We start from the raw sequence: 15,685 nt of genomic DNA, 5'->3' as shown, positions 1-15,685 counted from the left end.
ACCCAGCTCTTTAAACTCCTAATTCAGAATTAAATCCATTACTCCTTTAGGGAGTTATGGTTAACAAAAGAAAATAAAATGAGGTGGAAAAGACAGTTTTCAGGTTTTAATGATTAACACCAGAATTCACTTTTTAAAAGCTGAAGTCATTGTATCTCCTGTGCTTTAAAACCTTCACTGGTTCCCCTTTGTTGCAAAGTTCAAAATTAGAAGGGATTTCTCTCATTTCCTGAAATTTCCCACATAAACCCAAAGTTTCAACCAAACAAAATCATTCGAAAATTTGTAAACATATGATATCTTTTCAAACTTCAGTGCCTTTGCCTGGTCTCCTCCACACATCCTTATGTAATTTCTACATTTGTTACACACTTGACTAAAAATTTATCAAATGCTTACATAATGCTCGCTGCGGGCTAGGAACTGTTAAGTGTTTCACAAATCTTAACTCGGTTAATCTTTATAACTACCCAGAAGATAGAGAATATCCTAACACACATCTTTAGACTCAGAAACCTGATATTTTTTAGCAATTATACCAAGAAGGGGTTTTTCTCTTGGAGGTATGCTTACAATGACTTGGCCCATGAAATTAATGTTTTAAAATGGAATGCCATTTTATTAATTCACAATGAAAAATAGAACTGTGTATCCCATGAACCAAAATACCCATGTCAGCCTGCTCAGCACATCTGCCTCTCAGCAATCATAAAAAAATCAGATCACCCTTGGCAAATTTCTTGGCCAACTGTGGCATCATGACAAGGGGTATTCCTGGGATGAGCAAAACAATCTTTGGCATCAGCTGGGTTAGCATGAGGCATCTATATCACGGCAGCAACTACCTTGCCAATGGCCCTTTGCCTGGGGCATTACTGGGCTGGGCACTGACAGCTATGCATCTCTGTTATTCTAATTTTTACCATGATTCTGATGCCTGGCCAGCCCACCCTTTCCCTTGCTACATTCTGTTATTAATGTATATTCATGCAGTCAATATAGTTACAGTCAGGTCTTCAGACTTGAGACTTTTCTACCTCTTTAAGATAAATTTTGTGTGTTTGCAGATAGCATTTTCTTTTGAATGGCATTCTCAAATACTATCAAGCTTATCTGTCCCTGAGTTACATGAGTGATTTTCCTAATAGCAAACAAGTCATATTCATTTTTCTTTGTAGCTTCATAAGTAAATGCATTGCCCAGCTTATAATAGGAACTTAATGGATAGTTGTTGAACAAAGACATGAATTAGAAGGCAGGAAATCATTGTGGTTCTGAATATAAGCTCTGTAGTTAGCCAGATCACCTGGTTTCAAATGTCAGTGCTACTACTTAATAGTTGTCTTATTTTGGCAAATTACCTCATCTCCCTATGCTTCAGTTTTCTGAGCTGTATAATGGGTATTATGATAGTATCCTGTCTCCCAGGGTTTTTTGAGAAGATTTAATAAGTTAATACATATAAATAACAAGCTTAGAAAATTACCTATAATAGGATTCTGTAACTATTCAGTGTTAGTATAATCAATTAAATTTCATAAATAGAGCTTTATTTGCTTTTTACAAAGCATGACTGATTTTGAATAGAGCAGAAAACTTGTGTCATCATTGCATGTTTAATCAAAAATTGTTTTTGCTCACAAGAGTTCAGTAAAATGGAAACTCCCATGTGTTGCTGGTGGGAGTACATAATGGTACAATCTTAATGGAATGCAATTTGGCAATATTTACCAAGAGCCTTATAAAGCTCATTCCCTTTAGTCTTGTAATTCCCTTTTTAGAAATTTATCTATCCTAAAGATAGTCAGAAACTTGGATAAAATGTATGAATGAACATTGTTTATCACACTATATTTTATCAACTCCCAAATTTGGAAATTACTTCAGTGACCAGTAATGGAAAAAATGTTATACAAATTATGTTTTTTATGGAATATTATGTAGCTCTCAAAATGATATATTTACAGTTATTTTATGGTATGAGGAAATAGCTCCTCATTTTTTTCAGAGGAAAAAAATAAGGTATAAAACTGTATGTTTCTGAAAAGAAATTGGTTAAGTCAGAATGATAGTTTTTGTTTTTAAATGAGATAACTACAGGGAACTTTTTTTCTATTTGGTAATCTTTCCCAAAACCTCTATACTGAGCAAGTATTTATTAGACATGGACATAATTCTTTAATAATTGTGACTTCTCATATCCTTAGATCTATAATTTTAAAAAGAAATGTTGAGTATTAAGTGCAGTACTTATCATATTCAAGATGTTTTTTTCCAATGAAATTCATCTTCAGTTTTATACCAGAAATAATTAAGATAGGATTCATTTTTTTAAATTTATTTATGCATACAAGACCTGGGGTACAGGCCAGAGGTGCCGGGGGCTGGGGGTGAGAGGATTCACCAGAGACAGAGTGGGGGGCAGAACAGACAGACTGACTGAAATACACTGCTGAGGGAAGCAGCGGGCAAGTCAGGAGAGGTCTGCTGTGCCATGTGGGTTGCTCCCTGGCCAGCCAGGGTTAGAACTCGTGCTGCAGAGGCTGTGGATTGCTTCATAGAGCTGTACTTAACCCCTTGTGCCACCAAGGAGGCCCCAAGATAGAATTCATTTAATATTAGTATTTTTCATAAATACTTGCTTTAATGTTTGTTTAAGCACTAGCAAAATGACTGCTTAGTTTCAGCTGCTATGGACAAATAAATTTATATGCACAACTACCTTAGGTCTGCTGAATTTAGTGTTTGATAGTAAATCCTTAAGAATACACACAGAACAAGAGAGGTTGTTATGATAGTATTAAGAGGAAATTAATGAGAGATGAGAACTTTTGTAAGGCAATAGCTCAAAGTTTGAGCCCTTTATAGATAGTAATGAGCTGTTTTTCTTTTTGTAACCTAGGAGCTGTGAAGGAAGAAATATCAGATATAGAACATGCAGTAATGTGGTAAGTATTGAGGTTCTGTGATTGTGATAATGTTTTTTTTTTTTAAGTGCTGAGTAATGCAGTTCTGTGTATCTTGAGCAAGAAATCAACCAACTAATATTTTACTAAGTTATTTATCTCATGAATCTTATGAAGCATTTAAAAATACAATTTTTTAATGTCCTTTCATTAAACTCTTAAGCATTTGTCCTATTTGAAACTAACTTGATTATTTCAAAACAGGGACTCTATATTTCCTCTCTAATTGCTGACTTTTCACTTCTAAGTCTCTTGAGAACAATTAACAGGGATGATAAGGGAAATCACTTGGAGGGTTGATGAATTAAAGATTAATCAATCTGGGAGATTTGACAAGTCATTGATTCATCAAATACAATTCAGTGCCAACTATGTGTGAGGCACTGCACTAGTAGTATAGACAGCATGTGTCATTGTCAGAAGTGTCAAAACATCTGTAATATAGTAAGGAATGCAGAAAGAGAAGACAGATGTGTACCTAACCACACTCAAGGACAAAATATGTTGTATGTTGCAAGAAAGTGGTGGAATTCTTTGTGGATTAAAACAGATACAGCTGAGGGCCTCCCTGGTGGCGCAGCGGTTGAGTGCTGGGCTGCGAAGCTGCCCGCAGCCTCTGCAGCGCCAGTTCAATCCCTGGCCACCGGGCGAGGGTCCCACATGGCACACAGACCTCTTCTGCTGCCCACTGCTCCCCTCAGCAGTGTACTTCATCAGTCTGCTGGCTCTGCTCTCCCCTCTGGCTCTGGTGAATTCTCTCACCCTCCAGTGCTTCTGACTGTACCCAGTGCTTGTATAAATAAATAAATAAATAAATAAATAAATCTTTAAAAAAAAAAAAAAAAACAGATACAGCTGAAAGGTCTTCATGGACAAGGTCATTAGAGGTAGGGCTAAGAGGACTAGGAGGGTTCTCACTGGCCCAGACTGGGTATGAGGGGTGACCATCAGTCCAAGTGGAGGAGACTAGACAACATTGGAACAGGGATGTTTAAGGTGTGTTCAAAACTAATTTGGGTAGGATAGTGTTCAGTACTCTGAAAGAAAATAATTTGAAGATATGGTTGAGTTATACCATAAGCAAATTTGAATGTTAGGTTTCCTATTTTATATTAGTCCAGTGAATGATGGAAGGGGTCACTACATATTTTAGAGAGTCTGGTATCATGGAGTGTCACTTCAGAAGACAAATACTATAGTGATATGAAGAATACACTAGAACAGGAAATAGACGGGGAACAAGAAGTAATGAGGGCTTAAACTGGGAGAAGATGATGCAAACGAGGTCCAAATTAAGATACCTGAAAAATTTAACAATTTGGAGTAATAGAATGAGGTGGGAGTAAAGAAAGACCCTTCTGTTACAATTCTTTTTTCAATATTTTATGACTGCTATTTTCCCTTTTCCTGTCTCAGGTCAAATGCTACCTCCTTAAAGAGGTTTTGGTGACCACTTTTTCTGATGCTTTTGTCCCACTGCCTAACCTCCTCCCTCACAAAGGTTCATAACACTTTGCTCTCATTGTAGCATTTAGAGCTACCAAAATTCATCTCATTTGATGAGTTGGATTTTTACCTCTGTTTCCCCACTCTAGTGTGCAAACGCTAAAGGATAGGAACTTCATCTTGTCCTGTGATTCCCAGAACTGGTGACTTATACATATTAAACACACAGTAGATTTCTTGAATATAAAATGGCATTTAAAAGAATAGGAATGTAAGTATCAGAACTTAGAAAGTTGGGAGATTTGGGAAAGGAAAATAGTAAATTTTATTTGGGAACAGTGTTAACTTTGACCTACAGGCTGGAATTGTAGATGGCATATTAAAGTAGGCAATGGGACTTAGATATTAAGAAAGAGATTAGGTCTCAAGTCATAGAAACACAAAGCAAAAAAAATAATAATTTGAAGATCTTTTAGCATTTTGTTTGCTTGAGTTTATATAATGATGAGAGAAGGGAACCTCCACAGTAGTGAATATCCGTATTCAGTAGAAAAAGAACACAGATAGAGATAAGCCATGAAAAGCACCCTGGGCCAGATAGAAGAAGAAATAAGAAAATAATTCCTTAGGGCCTCCCCGGTGGCGCAGCGGTTGAGCGCTGGGTTGCGAAGCTGCCCGCAGCCTCTGCGGCGCCGGTTCGATCCCCGGCTGCTCCCCGGCCACCGGAGGAGGGTCCCACATGGCGCGCAGACCTCTCCTGCCGCCCGCTGCTCCCCTCAGCAGTGTACTTCGGTCCTTCTGCCTGCTCTGCTCCCTGCTCTGGCTCTGGTGAATTCTCTCACCCTCCCGCGCTTCTGACTGTACCCAGTGCATGTATAAACAAAACAAAGAAAGAAAGAAAGAAAGAAAAACATGCCTCTATAAAAAAAAAAAAATAAAAATAATTCCTTAGATGTTAGGTAGGATAAATGTTATCAGGAGGTTGAAGTCTGAAACAAGGCCAATGGGGGAGCAGTTTCATGAAGTCTGAAACAAGGCCAATGGGGGAGCAGTTATATTATAAGATTTCAGGGGGTCAAGAGGTTTATTAATGATGGCATGGTACTAACAGAGTCACCCCATCATATGTGGAGTCACAGAAGGATAGACAGTGGTTTGCTTTCAATGAGAGATGCCTGAGAGATGAGTTTGACTTGAGGGAGAGATGAAGATATGTAAATATAAAGGTATACTTGATGCCACAAGGTCTCAAACAAAATAGTGGGTGACACAAAGAAGTGAACACTGGATGAACCAGAGAAACATACACTTCATTCTGAGAAGCAAATTGAGAAAGAATGGATGAGAATATAAAAAGATTTTAAAGAAGAGAAAAGTTGAATCTGCTCATGAAGAGGCTCAGGTTTCTCCATACAGAAGTTTTCTAGGTCATCTGCTGAAAGCAAAGGAAGTGTGGTGAACTTGGGAAAGTGAACATGAAGACCTTGAATAGCCATTGGGGAAAATGGGTGGAAGTTAGCAAAGCAGAATAAGAGAATGTTTGGGTAGTAAAGGTGGTTCATCTGAAGCTAGAAAGCTTGATCTTACAGAGAACATGGTCCTCTGGGTGTTAGGACTTAGTCTGGCAATTCTGAGATGCACTGAAGCAGGAGCAGATAAAATAAAGATTGGGGAAACCCAGGGCAAGAATGCAGATGAGATGAGAGAATCTAAATGAATAAAATGTATATTTTTTTAAAATGCCTGACTAGGGAGATTAGAAGAAACTAGAAAGCATCATAATTGGGAGTAAGGGTAATTGTTCAATGGACAGTTTTTTTCAAGTTCATTTCTCTATTTCCATCCAGGACACTAGGTACCACTTAAGCCCATTCATGTCATTGCCTTCTCCTCTACCACCACACACATATCCCTTACTCAACTTGCATTGATTATTGACTGTTTTAGTAAATAGCATGAAAAAAATTTTTCAATGATAATATATTCTGATCATTTTTTCTTATTCTCCCTTTTATTACAATGGCATCTTATATATCAAGGGTTTTGTATGTTTACAATAATACACCCTCGCGTTGTTAAGGAATCTGCTTAATTTCCAATTCTTTTTTTCTAGCATTTAGAATAGTGGAAAGGGTTCAAACCATCTTAAGTAAGATAAATGCCTAAAGAATCACAAACATACGTCTGCCTACCCTTTCCTTAAAACTCTTCAGAAATAGTCCACAACTCCTCTGCTATCATTATGAGCATTTTTATGGACAGATGCAGCCGAAAACTCTGACTTAATATTACTTAAAACCCACTGTATTACATGAGCCAACTCTTTACAGCTTGTAGAATCAAACTGACAGAGGTTTTTATGAGAACCTAGAGTCTTCAAATAATTTGAAGCTTTTTCCCCCTGGTTTTTGACCATGACAGGAGCAACATTGTCAAAAAAAGGAATATTAATTAAAAATATTGTAAGAAAAGATTTTTTCAAAATTACACTCCTGTTTTTTAAGCAAAGAAGTTCAGAATGATTCAGTTAAGTATTTCCCTTTCAGATACTAACTTTGGAAAAACTTGAGATTCACTTGTTAGCTAAGACTACAGGGGTGCTCCTTAATCCCTAGACACCTAACTGGGGCTCTTGAACTTCTCCAAATAGTCACCCTTTTTTCTATTCTTTTGATGTGCTACATACAATGTTTCTTGTTCTTGAGGCTCAGGAATAAAAAAAAATCTCTTCAATTTCCTCATTTTTTTTGAAAAATCAAGAAAAGCCTATACTTTTATTTTTAAAATTTTTAAGGTTCCCTTGCTATCACTCCACTGACATATCAATATAAGAAATCCTACTGTAGACATCGTACCTTCTTATACTGTTTCTGTTGGTCAAAGCAGAATATTTTCATTCCTAAGGACATAGTTCATCTAACTCTTCCTATTTTATAGCCCCTCCTCCTCCCTAGGAAATTGGAAAGACACTCTCTTTGAAAAGAAAAATGAGGATACTGTTGAAAGAAATAATAGGTATAAACTAGCAAACCACTCAAATGGGTCATTTAGATCTAAGATCTTCCCTGATCACTTTGAAAAAGCTCTCCTTAAGTCACATCTTCATGTTTATTCAAATTCAACCTCAAATCTGAACCCTGTGATCTTAGACATTTTAAACTGACTTCCAAAGTGATTAGACTAATGCTTGATTACTTGCAGACATCACTGTCTTCAGCTTCATCAGATTTTGAGACTTAGGAAACAGTGACCAAAATTAGCAGCCTAAAACACTAGGGTGCCTATGAGGTACCTTGGTAGCTGGTGGCACTCTTAAGTTCTTTATTAAGATTGTAGTGCTCCACTGCAACATTTTATTGTTCTTTAAAATATCTGTGAGGTTAAAATTGGCAAACTACATTTCTGTTGTACTCAGTTCTTAGAGATCAGTCATGATGCCGGTGGGCAGAAATTTCCATCTTCTGAGGGATGATGGAAACAACTAAAAATGTCTTCAGAATACAGAAACAAAACAATATTCATTCTTTTCAAAAACAATAAGGGCAAGAATTGTTCTTGGTCCTGGGACACAATGAGGAGAAAGACCAAGAACACTTCTCCTAAAGCTTTCATTCTAATGAAGCAAGTTCAGTTGGAGACAAACATACAAATTATTTTTTTTAAGATTTATTTATTTATTTTTACAAGCACTGGGTACAGTCAGAAGTGTGGGAGGGTGAGAGTATTCACCAGAGCAGGGAATAGAACAGGCAGACCGACAAAATACACTGCTGAGGGGAGCACCGGGCAGCAGGAGAGGTCTGCGCACCATGTGGGACCCTCGCCCTGCGGACGGGGATTGAACCAGCACTGTAGAAGCTGCGGGGATCTTCGCAACCCAGTGCTCAACCGCTGTGCCACTGGGGAGGCCCCATACAAATTATTTACAAGAAAAATGTAGGTAGCAACCAGTGCTCTGCAGAGAATTAAGTGGTCAGTAATCTATTCAGATTGAATGATCAAGGAGACCCATTTTAAAATTGATGTTTGAATCACAGGAAGGAACAAGCTCTGTGTCAGGAAAAGCAACCCAGATAGAATGAACAGTTAGTGCAAAAGCGATGAAGTGTGAAGCAACTTGGTGTGTTCAGAAAAAGACTAAAGACCAATACATCTTGAGTATAATGTGCAAAGGAGAGAGTGTTGGAAGATAAGAAAAAAACAAAGAGCCAAAATAAAACAAGAAGGCGCTAGATCATATGGGACAATATAGAGTGTTTAGATTATATTTTCAGTGCAAAGGGAACCTACTGGAAAATTGAAGGAGGGGAGACTAGAGTTGGATTTATGTTGTAAAAGGCAAGTTTGGCTGCAGGATCTCTCTGGAGATAAGAGTGCAAGCAGGAAGGGGAAGCGAAAATGCCAGCCGAGGACGTTGTTGCAATAGTTCAGGTGAGCACTAATGCTTGGTTGGACTAGGGTGGCACTGGTGGGAAGATTCGAGACATGTTTAGAAGTAGAATGTCTTGTCCTAAGTCATTTTGCTTCATTCTCAATTTGGCACAATTCTCTTTTCTGGTCTCCAGCATTGTTGCCATGGAATGTCTTAGGTGCAACATTCCAACACGGGACAAAGGCAGCAGCTCTTATGGCCAGAAAGAACAAAATGACCTGGGAAATTTCCTAACTTTTTTAGGTCTTAGTTTCTGCACCCAAACAATGAGGGGGTTGAAACAAATTCCCAAAGGTCCCTTCCAGCTCTCCAATTCTATAATTCATCCAAACTATTTGGTCTGGCTTATACTGGATTTGGACCTGAATGCAGACTAATGAAGATATCTGTGTTGGTTTAGTGACTGGCAATACTGTAGTAAAAAGATTTACAGTCAGCAATAAAGTAGAGTTACAGGGAAGGGAGCCAATGTGGACCAGAGAAGCAAAGCTCTTGCCCTTGCTATAGACCTTGACCATCCATCTCAACCAGTAGTTCTCAGCAGCAAGGTTGTAAGCGTTCATGACTTTCACAGAGTCCTTCATGTGGTTATTAATGGTCAATATAAGGTAAATTCCCCTTTGAACCAAATGTCCATTTGTACCTTCATATAGCATAAAGTCAGGACACATTTGATGCTGTGTTGAGTCAAATAGTAACACATGGAAGCAATGAGTAGTCTTTCTTCTACAAGCCTTCCTGGGTCAAAATTAAAAAAAAAAAAAACTGCTAGAAAAACATTCAGATCAGGGAAATACCTTGGCGTCTAGACAGATGCTGTTGTAAATAATAACAGTTGCAAGACTCGGTCGGTGAGCCTGAATCCTAGGCCATTTTCCAGCCAACAGACACAGCTAAGGTTGGGAGGTTAACTTTCTCATGATCAAGTCCTTATTTCAGTAGCTGAAAAGACTTCATGCTACTTGTCAGGGTCATTCATTTGCTCACTTATTCTCTTGTTTGTTTTACTTAAATGAAAATTACTGAACAACCAACACTTACTCTGCATTAAGAATATTAGGAGTTGCTTATATTGATAAAAGGATGTGTGCCTGTCATTGGGAAAATCTGACATAGAAACACAATTCAAATGTGATAATCATAGAAGGTATGGAGGTAAGCCTCAAGTGCTTAGAGGTCACGGAGTCCACATCTGACCCTCATGCCTAGTACGAAGTGTCGCATGCTGTGCCTCTGAAACTGTATGTCATGGAACACAGTGGACAGCCAGGGTTACCATGAGCTATTTTAAATATTCAGGGGATACACAGAAATACTTGATATTTGTTGGGCACTCTGAACACTCTGCTTTATTGCTTTCTCTGATGTCTTGTCTTGGCAAAGTTGGGTTTGATAAAAAGTAAGCACTATAAGAAAATCAATGTGGAGCAGGAATTGAGGGCAGTACCATTCAATCTGATTTCAGACTTTGAGAGTTGTACAGTGCACAACAGGAACATCCATACCATTGGTTAAAAAAATTTATGAATGAAATAAAATAACATTATTTACTTTTCAAGTTACAAGTACTGTTTTTTCAAGTGGCCACTATGTTGTTTGCACACAAATACCTAGTAAGTTTTTTGTACCTAGTTAATAGGTATTGTTGAGTATTCCTTTTGGCCTAGGAGTGCCATAAAAAATACTGAGATTAAAAAGGCTGTGAGTAGATGAATTCTGGTAATTCCTATCGCATGGTAGGCATTCAACACATATAATGGATCAGTGAATAGTAAATTAAGGTAACATCTGACCTAAGTTTTTCAAGATGGTAAGAATTTTTCTAGGCTATGATGAGAGAGAATGTTAGAGGAAATGGTAGTAAGATTCATTCAGTAGTTTGCACTGTCACCTGCTTTGTACCAGGCACTTGTCTAGGCACTGGGGTATAATAGTGACACAGAAAGTTAAGTCTGTGTCAGAATAGAATAAGTCTATTCATATGAAGCTTATATTCTAGTGGGAAAAGACAGATGATAAATAAGACAGTGAAAATTTCAGAAAGAAATGAAGCAGGATAATAGCATGAAGAGTGACTGGGGTGGGGAGGAGCAAGTTCTGCTCTATAAGGAGAAGTCAGGAAATTCTTTGTGAGGTGACATTGACACTGGGTGTATGTGAGTGGTGAAGGTGAAATAGCCCAGCTTATTTTAGGCCCTGGAGGGTCATTTTATGATATATGGTATGAGAGGGTTATGGGGAAAGTGGCTTTTATCTATGCTGAAGAGTCTGAACTTACCCCCAAATGTTATTTTTCAAGGGCATTCTTTAACATCTCACTAGGAGTTACAGGCATTGTCTGAAAGAACAGCAGGCTGACAGAAAGCTAGGTTGCTTAAACTACCCCCTTCTGTGCATCTCTCCTCTTCCAGGCCCACAGCCAGTCAATCTCAGACTGAAATATATGTCAGGCAGTAGAGGGATTTCTTAACCTCAAGTAGCAAGTCTCTTAAGGGGGAAAAATTATGAGGAAAAGAATGCTGGTTTCTTTTTAATAAAAATTCAAAACCCCCATCTAGTACAGGGGGCTTCCAGAGGGCACCCTGGGCATCCTGGTGGTTCCCCTCAAGACTGACTCAACTCTCTCCAACAGTGGAACAAAGACATGGGATTCTGGCCAGATCCATCCATGTTTCCTCCTATTGACCCATCCAACTAAGAAACAGAAATTTTCCTTATATTGTAATCTTCACCAAGAAGGAGAGTGATCTCATCTTAAAGTCTGGTAGGACATGTCTTTTCCAAGTAACTTTATTAGGACTTCATTTGTACATTAATATAACAAAATTGGGATCAGACTCACCTATCCTTTAGACTCCACATGCGTTTTGCATTTGGGCAGTCTGTGTGGGAGGAGGGAACAGTGATTTAAAGGACACAGGTTTCCTTTTCCAATCCCGTGGACACCGAGGACTGAAAGCAGCATTGTATAGTGGAAAGGAAATAAACTTCTGAGCCCTGGGGCTGCTCCTTACTGATGATGTGCTTTGGAACAATTCTTCAACCTCTGTCAGATTTCCTATAAAACTACCCTTCTTATATATGTACAGAGAATGTTAATACATTTTATATTGATGGTAGCTTAAAAATTAGAAACAAATGGAGGGGAGCTGGTCAAGTAAGTTGTGGTATGTCCATTTCAGGAACACTATACAATCATTAAAAAGAATAAGTAGAATCTATAGGTACAATCTGTAAAGTTCTTCTAATATACTGTATGGGAACAAACATCAAATTGTACAGTAATATCTTTAAGATGGTCTCAGTTTTTAAAAATTCCTAAACTTGCATGTATCTGGGAAATGTAACACATCACACATTTTGAAAGACACACATCCCACTGATTACAAGTCCTACACAATAGAGAGGTTTGTGAATAACTTATGAGGGCCTTTTTATTCTATTTACTCTTTTATTCTATTTACTTTTGTTTCATATTTTTTTAAAAAGAGAACATGTATTTTATTACTGGTGTAATTTTAAAACTTTTGAAAGAAAAATGAGGTTGGGTTAAATATTTTAAAATTCATTGAAAATGTATTTTTGAAATGCTGGGAAAAAGTACCACTCACAAGGTTTTTCTGAGGCGTTCATGAGAAAATAGCTAACAAGCACTCAGCCCAATGCCCGACTAGGTAATATTGGCTCTGTCTTTTCTTATTCCCATTCTTAAATTTGCCCCTTTCTGTGGCAGAGTACTCATTCCAGATGAATACACTGTATACAAAAGTGAAAATTAGATTTCTTTAAATTTCTGAAGATCAGCCTTAATGTGTGGCATCCTGGAGAACTTGTCCAGATTAATTTGCCATGTAACGGGTTGCAGGTGTTCTGGAACAAGAACATTAGGCCGCATCTCTGGCAGAACTGCAGACTTACTGTGCCCCTTCCTGTGGACAAAATGGAAAATCAGCCTTTCTCTACAATGCCCAGTGCTTCAGCTACACAGTTAGGTCTCTGGCAGCTATAAAGCGTGGCTTTCTGGCCAGACACATGCTAGGTTGGAATTGCTGTGTATTCTGAGAAACATACCCCAGGGGACCAATCTATATCCCTCATAATGAGCCTAGCATATCACAAAGCTAGAATGAACATAGAAGGGTGACCTAACTACTTGTAGGGCTTTGTGGTTTGTGTGTATGTTTCCTTTTCAGCATTAAGAAGAATTGCTTTTGCTGAAACAAAAGGACGTTCTTTAGGGAACACATTTTCAAAATCATCCTAATTTCCCTGGGCTGCAGTTCTTTCTATTTATGCTGAGATTAGATAATGAAGGAAGATAGTTTTTAGGAAGTAAAAAATGATAAATGACTCTTACTGTTTTTGGAGAACAGAGTCCCTGTCCAAACTATGATAACATAAATGCTAAGCTTTGACTATCTTGCAAATGAATTCATCTCCAAATGCAAGTACACAGCATGCCATGTGGATAACTGGACGTTGATTTTGGTTCAAAACACATCATTTCTCTTTCAAACTTAAACACTGAGCATTTAAAATAATGGTTGAAAATATTTGCAGCAATTACTCTGGGAAAAAAAAACCCTCATATTTTATGACTAGCTGTTTTATCATTTGTGGCATAAAGAAATAAACATTTTTTTAATGATTCACAGATTCCTTCATTTGGTGGATCTGGTGGATATAGATCTCTCTGCAGTGCTTGCTACCAGGCAGCTCGCCAAGTTTTGGGGGTTTTCCTCCCTAGTGGGTTGGGCCCTCCTGCTTTTCTTCTCCCTCAGGCCTTCTCCTGACTGCTGCACACATTCTCTTTGCTTTTTTAATGCTTTTTCTGACATGTCTTTATTGCACCCCTCCTAAGGTTCTCTATTTTTCCTTTCTTATTGATGTGTTCTCAACTTATCCTCTGCCTCCACTTTCTATCCTAGAGTGGTACGCCGTGAGTATGAGTTTGTGAGCTCTGTCACTTTGTGGTCGGTGAGTTCCTCAAGGTCTCAGTCCCCTCAATCGTGAAGTGGAAATAAAACTAGTCCTCATCTTACAGTATTTCTTTACAGCATCTTGGCAATCATGTAAATACAGGAGGAGACAGTACATTTTTTAGTTCTTTCTGCTCCCCACCTCCAACTTTGGTATAAAAAAAAAAAAAAAAAAGCAAGGGATGGTTTTATAGAAGATAGAGCCTTGTGTGACAGTCGCTCACAGTATCCTAACAGCATGAAACAGTTTTTTTTTTTTCCTAGAAGAGATAAATTCCCCAATTAAGGAGAGTTTCACTCTTTCCCATAAGTCAAGTTGATATGAAGAGCTACCATGGTGGGGGGAGATGTAAAAGGAAATCTATTGGTAAGTCTGACTCCTGGCAACATCATCCCATGGGGACTGTCAGTGAGTGCTGGCATACTTGTAAATGGCCTCTGAGTGATATGAGCTGGCATTCCTTAAATGAAGTCACATATTCCAGCTTAGGCATGTAATGCTGACTGATAAGAAATTAAAATATCTCATGTAACAGTTCTGTTCTGTTCCTGTAGACTGATCGCTGCTGTCAAGCAGCTGCTTTCCTAAGCCTGTTAGTATGAACAGGAATGCCTACTAGGCCAATTCCGAATTTGTTCCCTCAGTGTTGTCATGATCAGTTGCTATATTGAAACTCTGAGCAAAGAGTTCAGCTCATACTTTAGCAGGTGTGTCGTATTTTTCATACAGTGCTGGCTTGATAGTTTTGATTGGTTCTGTTTTTTCTTTAAGTTTATTTGAAATGAGGCAACATTGGTTTACAACACTGTATATGATTTAGGGTAGAAGTTCACCCCTCTTCAGATGTCAGTTACCTCACCTCACCCACCACCAGAAAGCAAATAATCCCCCTCCCCAAGACCATTGGGCCCCTCCTTCCTTTATCCCCCATCGCTGGCCTCCCTCTATAGTAGACTCAGTTCTGCAGTCAAGATCATAGGGTTTGCTTTGGTGCAGTTTTTATTTGTTCCTTAGTTTTGTTTCTTTGTATTCCACCTCCAAGCAAGCTGATAGATTTGTTAAGGAAATATCCTTCATCAACTCAACTGATGAAGTGGATAATAGGATGAATCCATCATGTTCTAGAGTGCTGGGGCTCATTAAGCTGGTAAGAGTCCCTTCCCACAGCTGATTTCATAACTAGGCAAATACCTTTGATCTCTATGTGCCATCATCCTCCTTATTGAAAATGACTAGAACAATGATCATATAACTGACAAGGGAATGTATAGAATATGAGAAAGGGACATTAGTACATTTTGTACATTTGCCATGTGACAGGCATATACTTGTGACTTTTTACTCCCTGATTCATTCAATTCTTTTACGCACCTTGAAAATACTGAGTATTACTCTGACTTTACAAATAAAGACATTTAAACATTCTGACTGATAAAATACTTCTCTAGGTCACACAGCTAAGTAGTAGTACTATTAGTACAGGAGCCCATGCTCATTTCACTATTATGTAAGAGGGGGTTTGGATGATCTAGACTAACTCATTTAACAAATAATGAAGCCGAAATACAAAAAATATAAGGCTCAAACATTTTTTATGACATATGCTTTCATTTTAAGGAAAAGAGATATCCCAATAAGTTTGCTGTAGCAATTATAGTTCTCCAAGGCTAAAATTATATGAATTGCTGAGAAATTTTAATGTGCAAATTAAATACAGCAGAAAAGGCAAATCCAAGAATCCTGCCTGCAAACATCCCAAATTCCCTCCCCTTTAAGTTTCTCTGCCTGTCATGGGGATATAAATTTATTGAAGCAATACTCGTCAAAATCTACTTTCCCAGGGCCTAGGTTCTGTGTTGGG

At 38.1% G+C, this 15,685-nt stretch overlaps 1 protein-coding gene across 2 annotated transcripts in view; it reads left to right on the top strand.

Moving 5' to 3' along the window:
- ADAMTSL1 (ADAMTS like 1) overlaps positions 1 to 15,685 on the top strand; it is a gene marked incomplete at both ends in the record, with an annotated part of 350,834 nt that overhangs the window by 46,764 nt on the left and 288,385 nt on the right. For both annotated transcript variants that reach the window (XM_084239275.1, XM_084239274.1), the window contains one exon: positions 2,903 to 2,948. In XM_084239275.1, the coding sequence (XP_084095401.1) occupies positions 2,903 to 2,948 (46 nt within the window). The remainder of the gene's footprint in view (positions 1 to 2,902; positions 2,949 to 15,685) is intronic.

This window comes from Talpa europaea (assembly GCF_964194135.1).
Source record: "Talpa europaea genome assembly, chromosome: 7".
Classification (NCBI taxonomy): Eukaryota; Metazoa; Chordata; class Mammalia; order Eulipotyphla; family Talpidae; genus Talpa; species Talpa europaea.
Note: the sequence above shows the minus strand (reverse complement) of the source record. Positions and strands in the feature narration are given on the sequence as shown.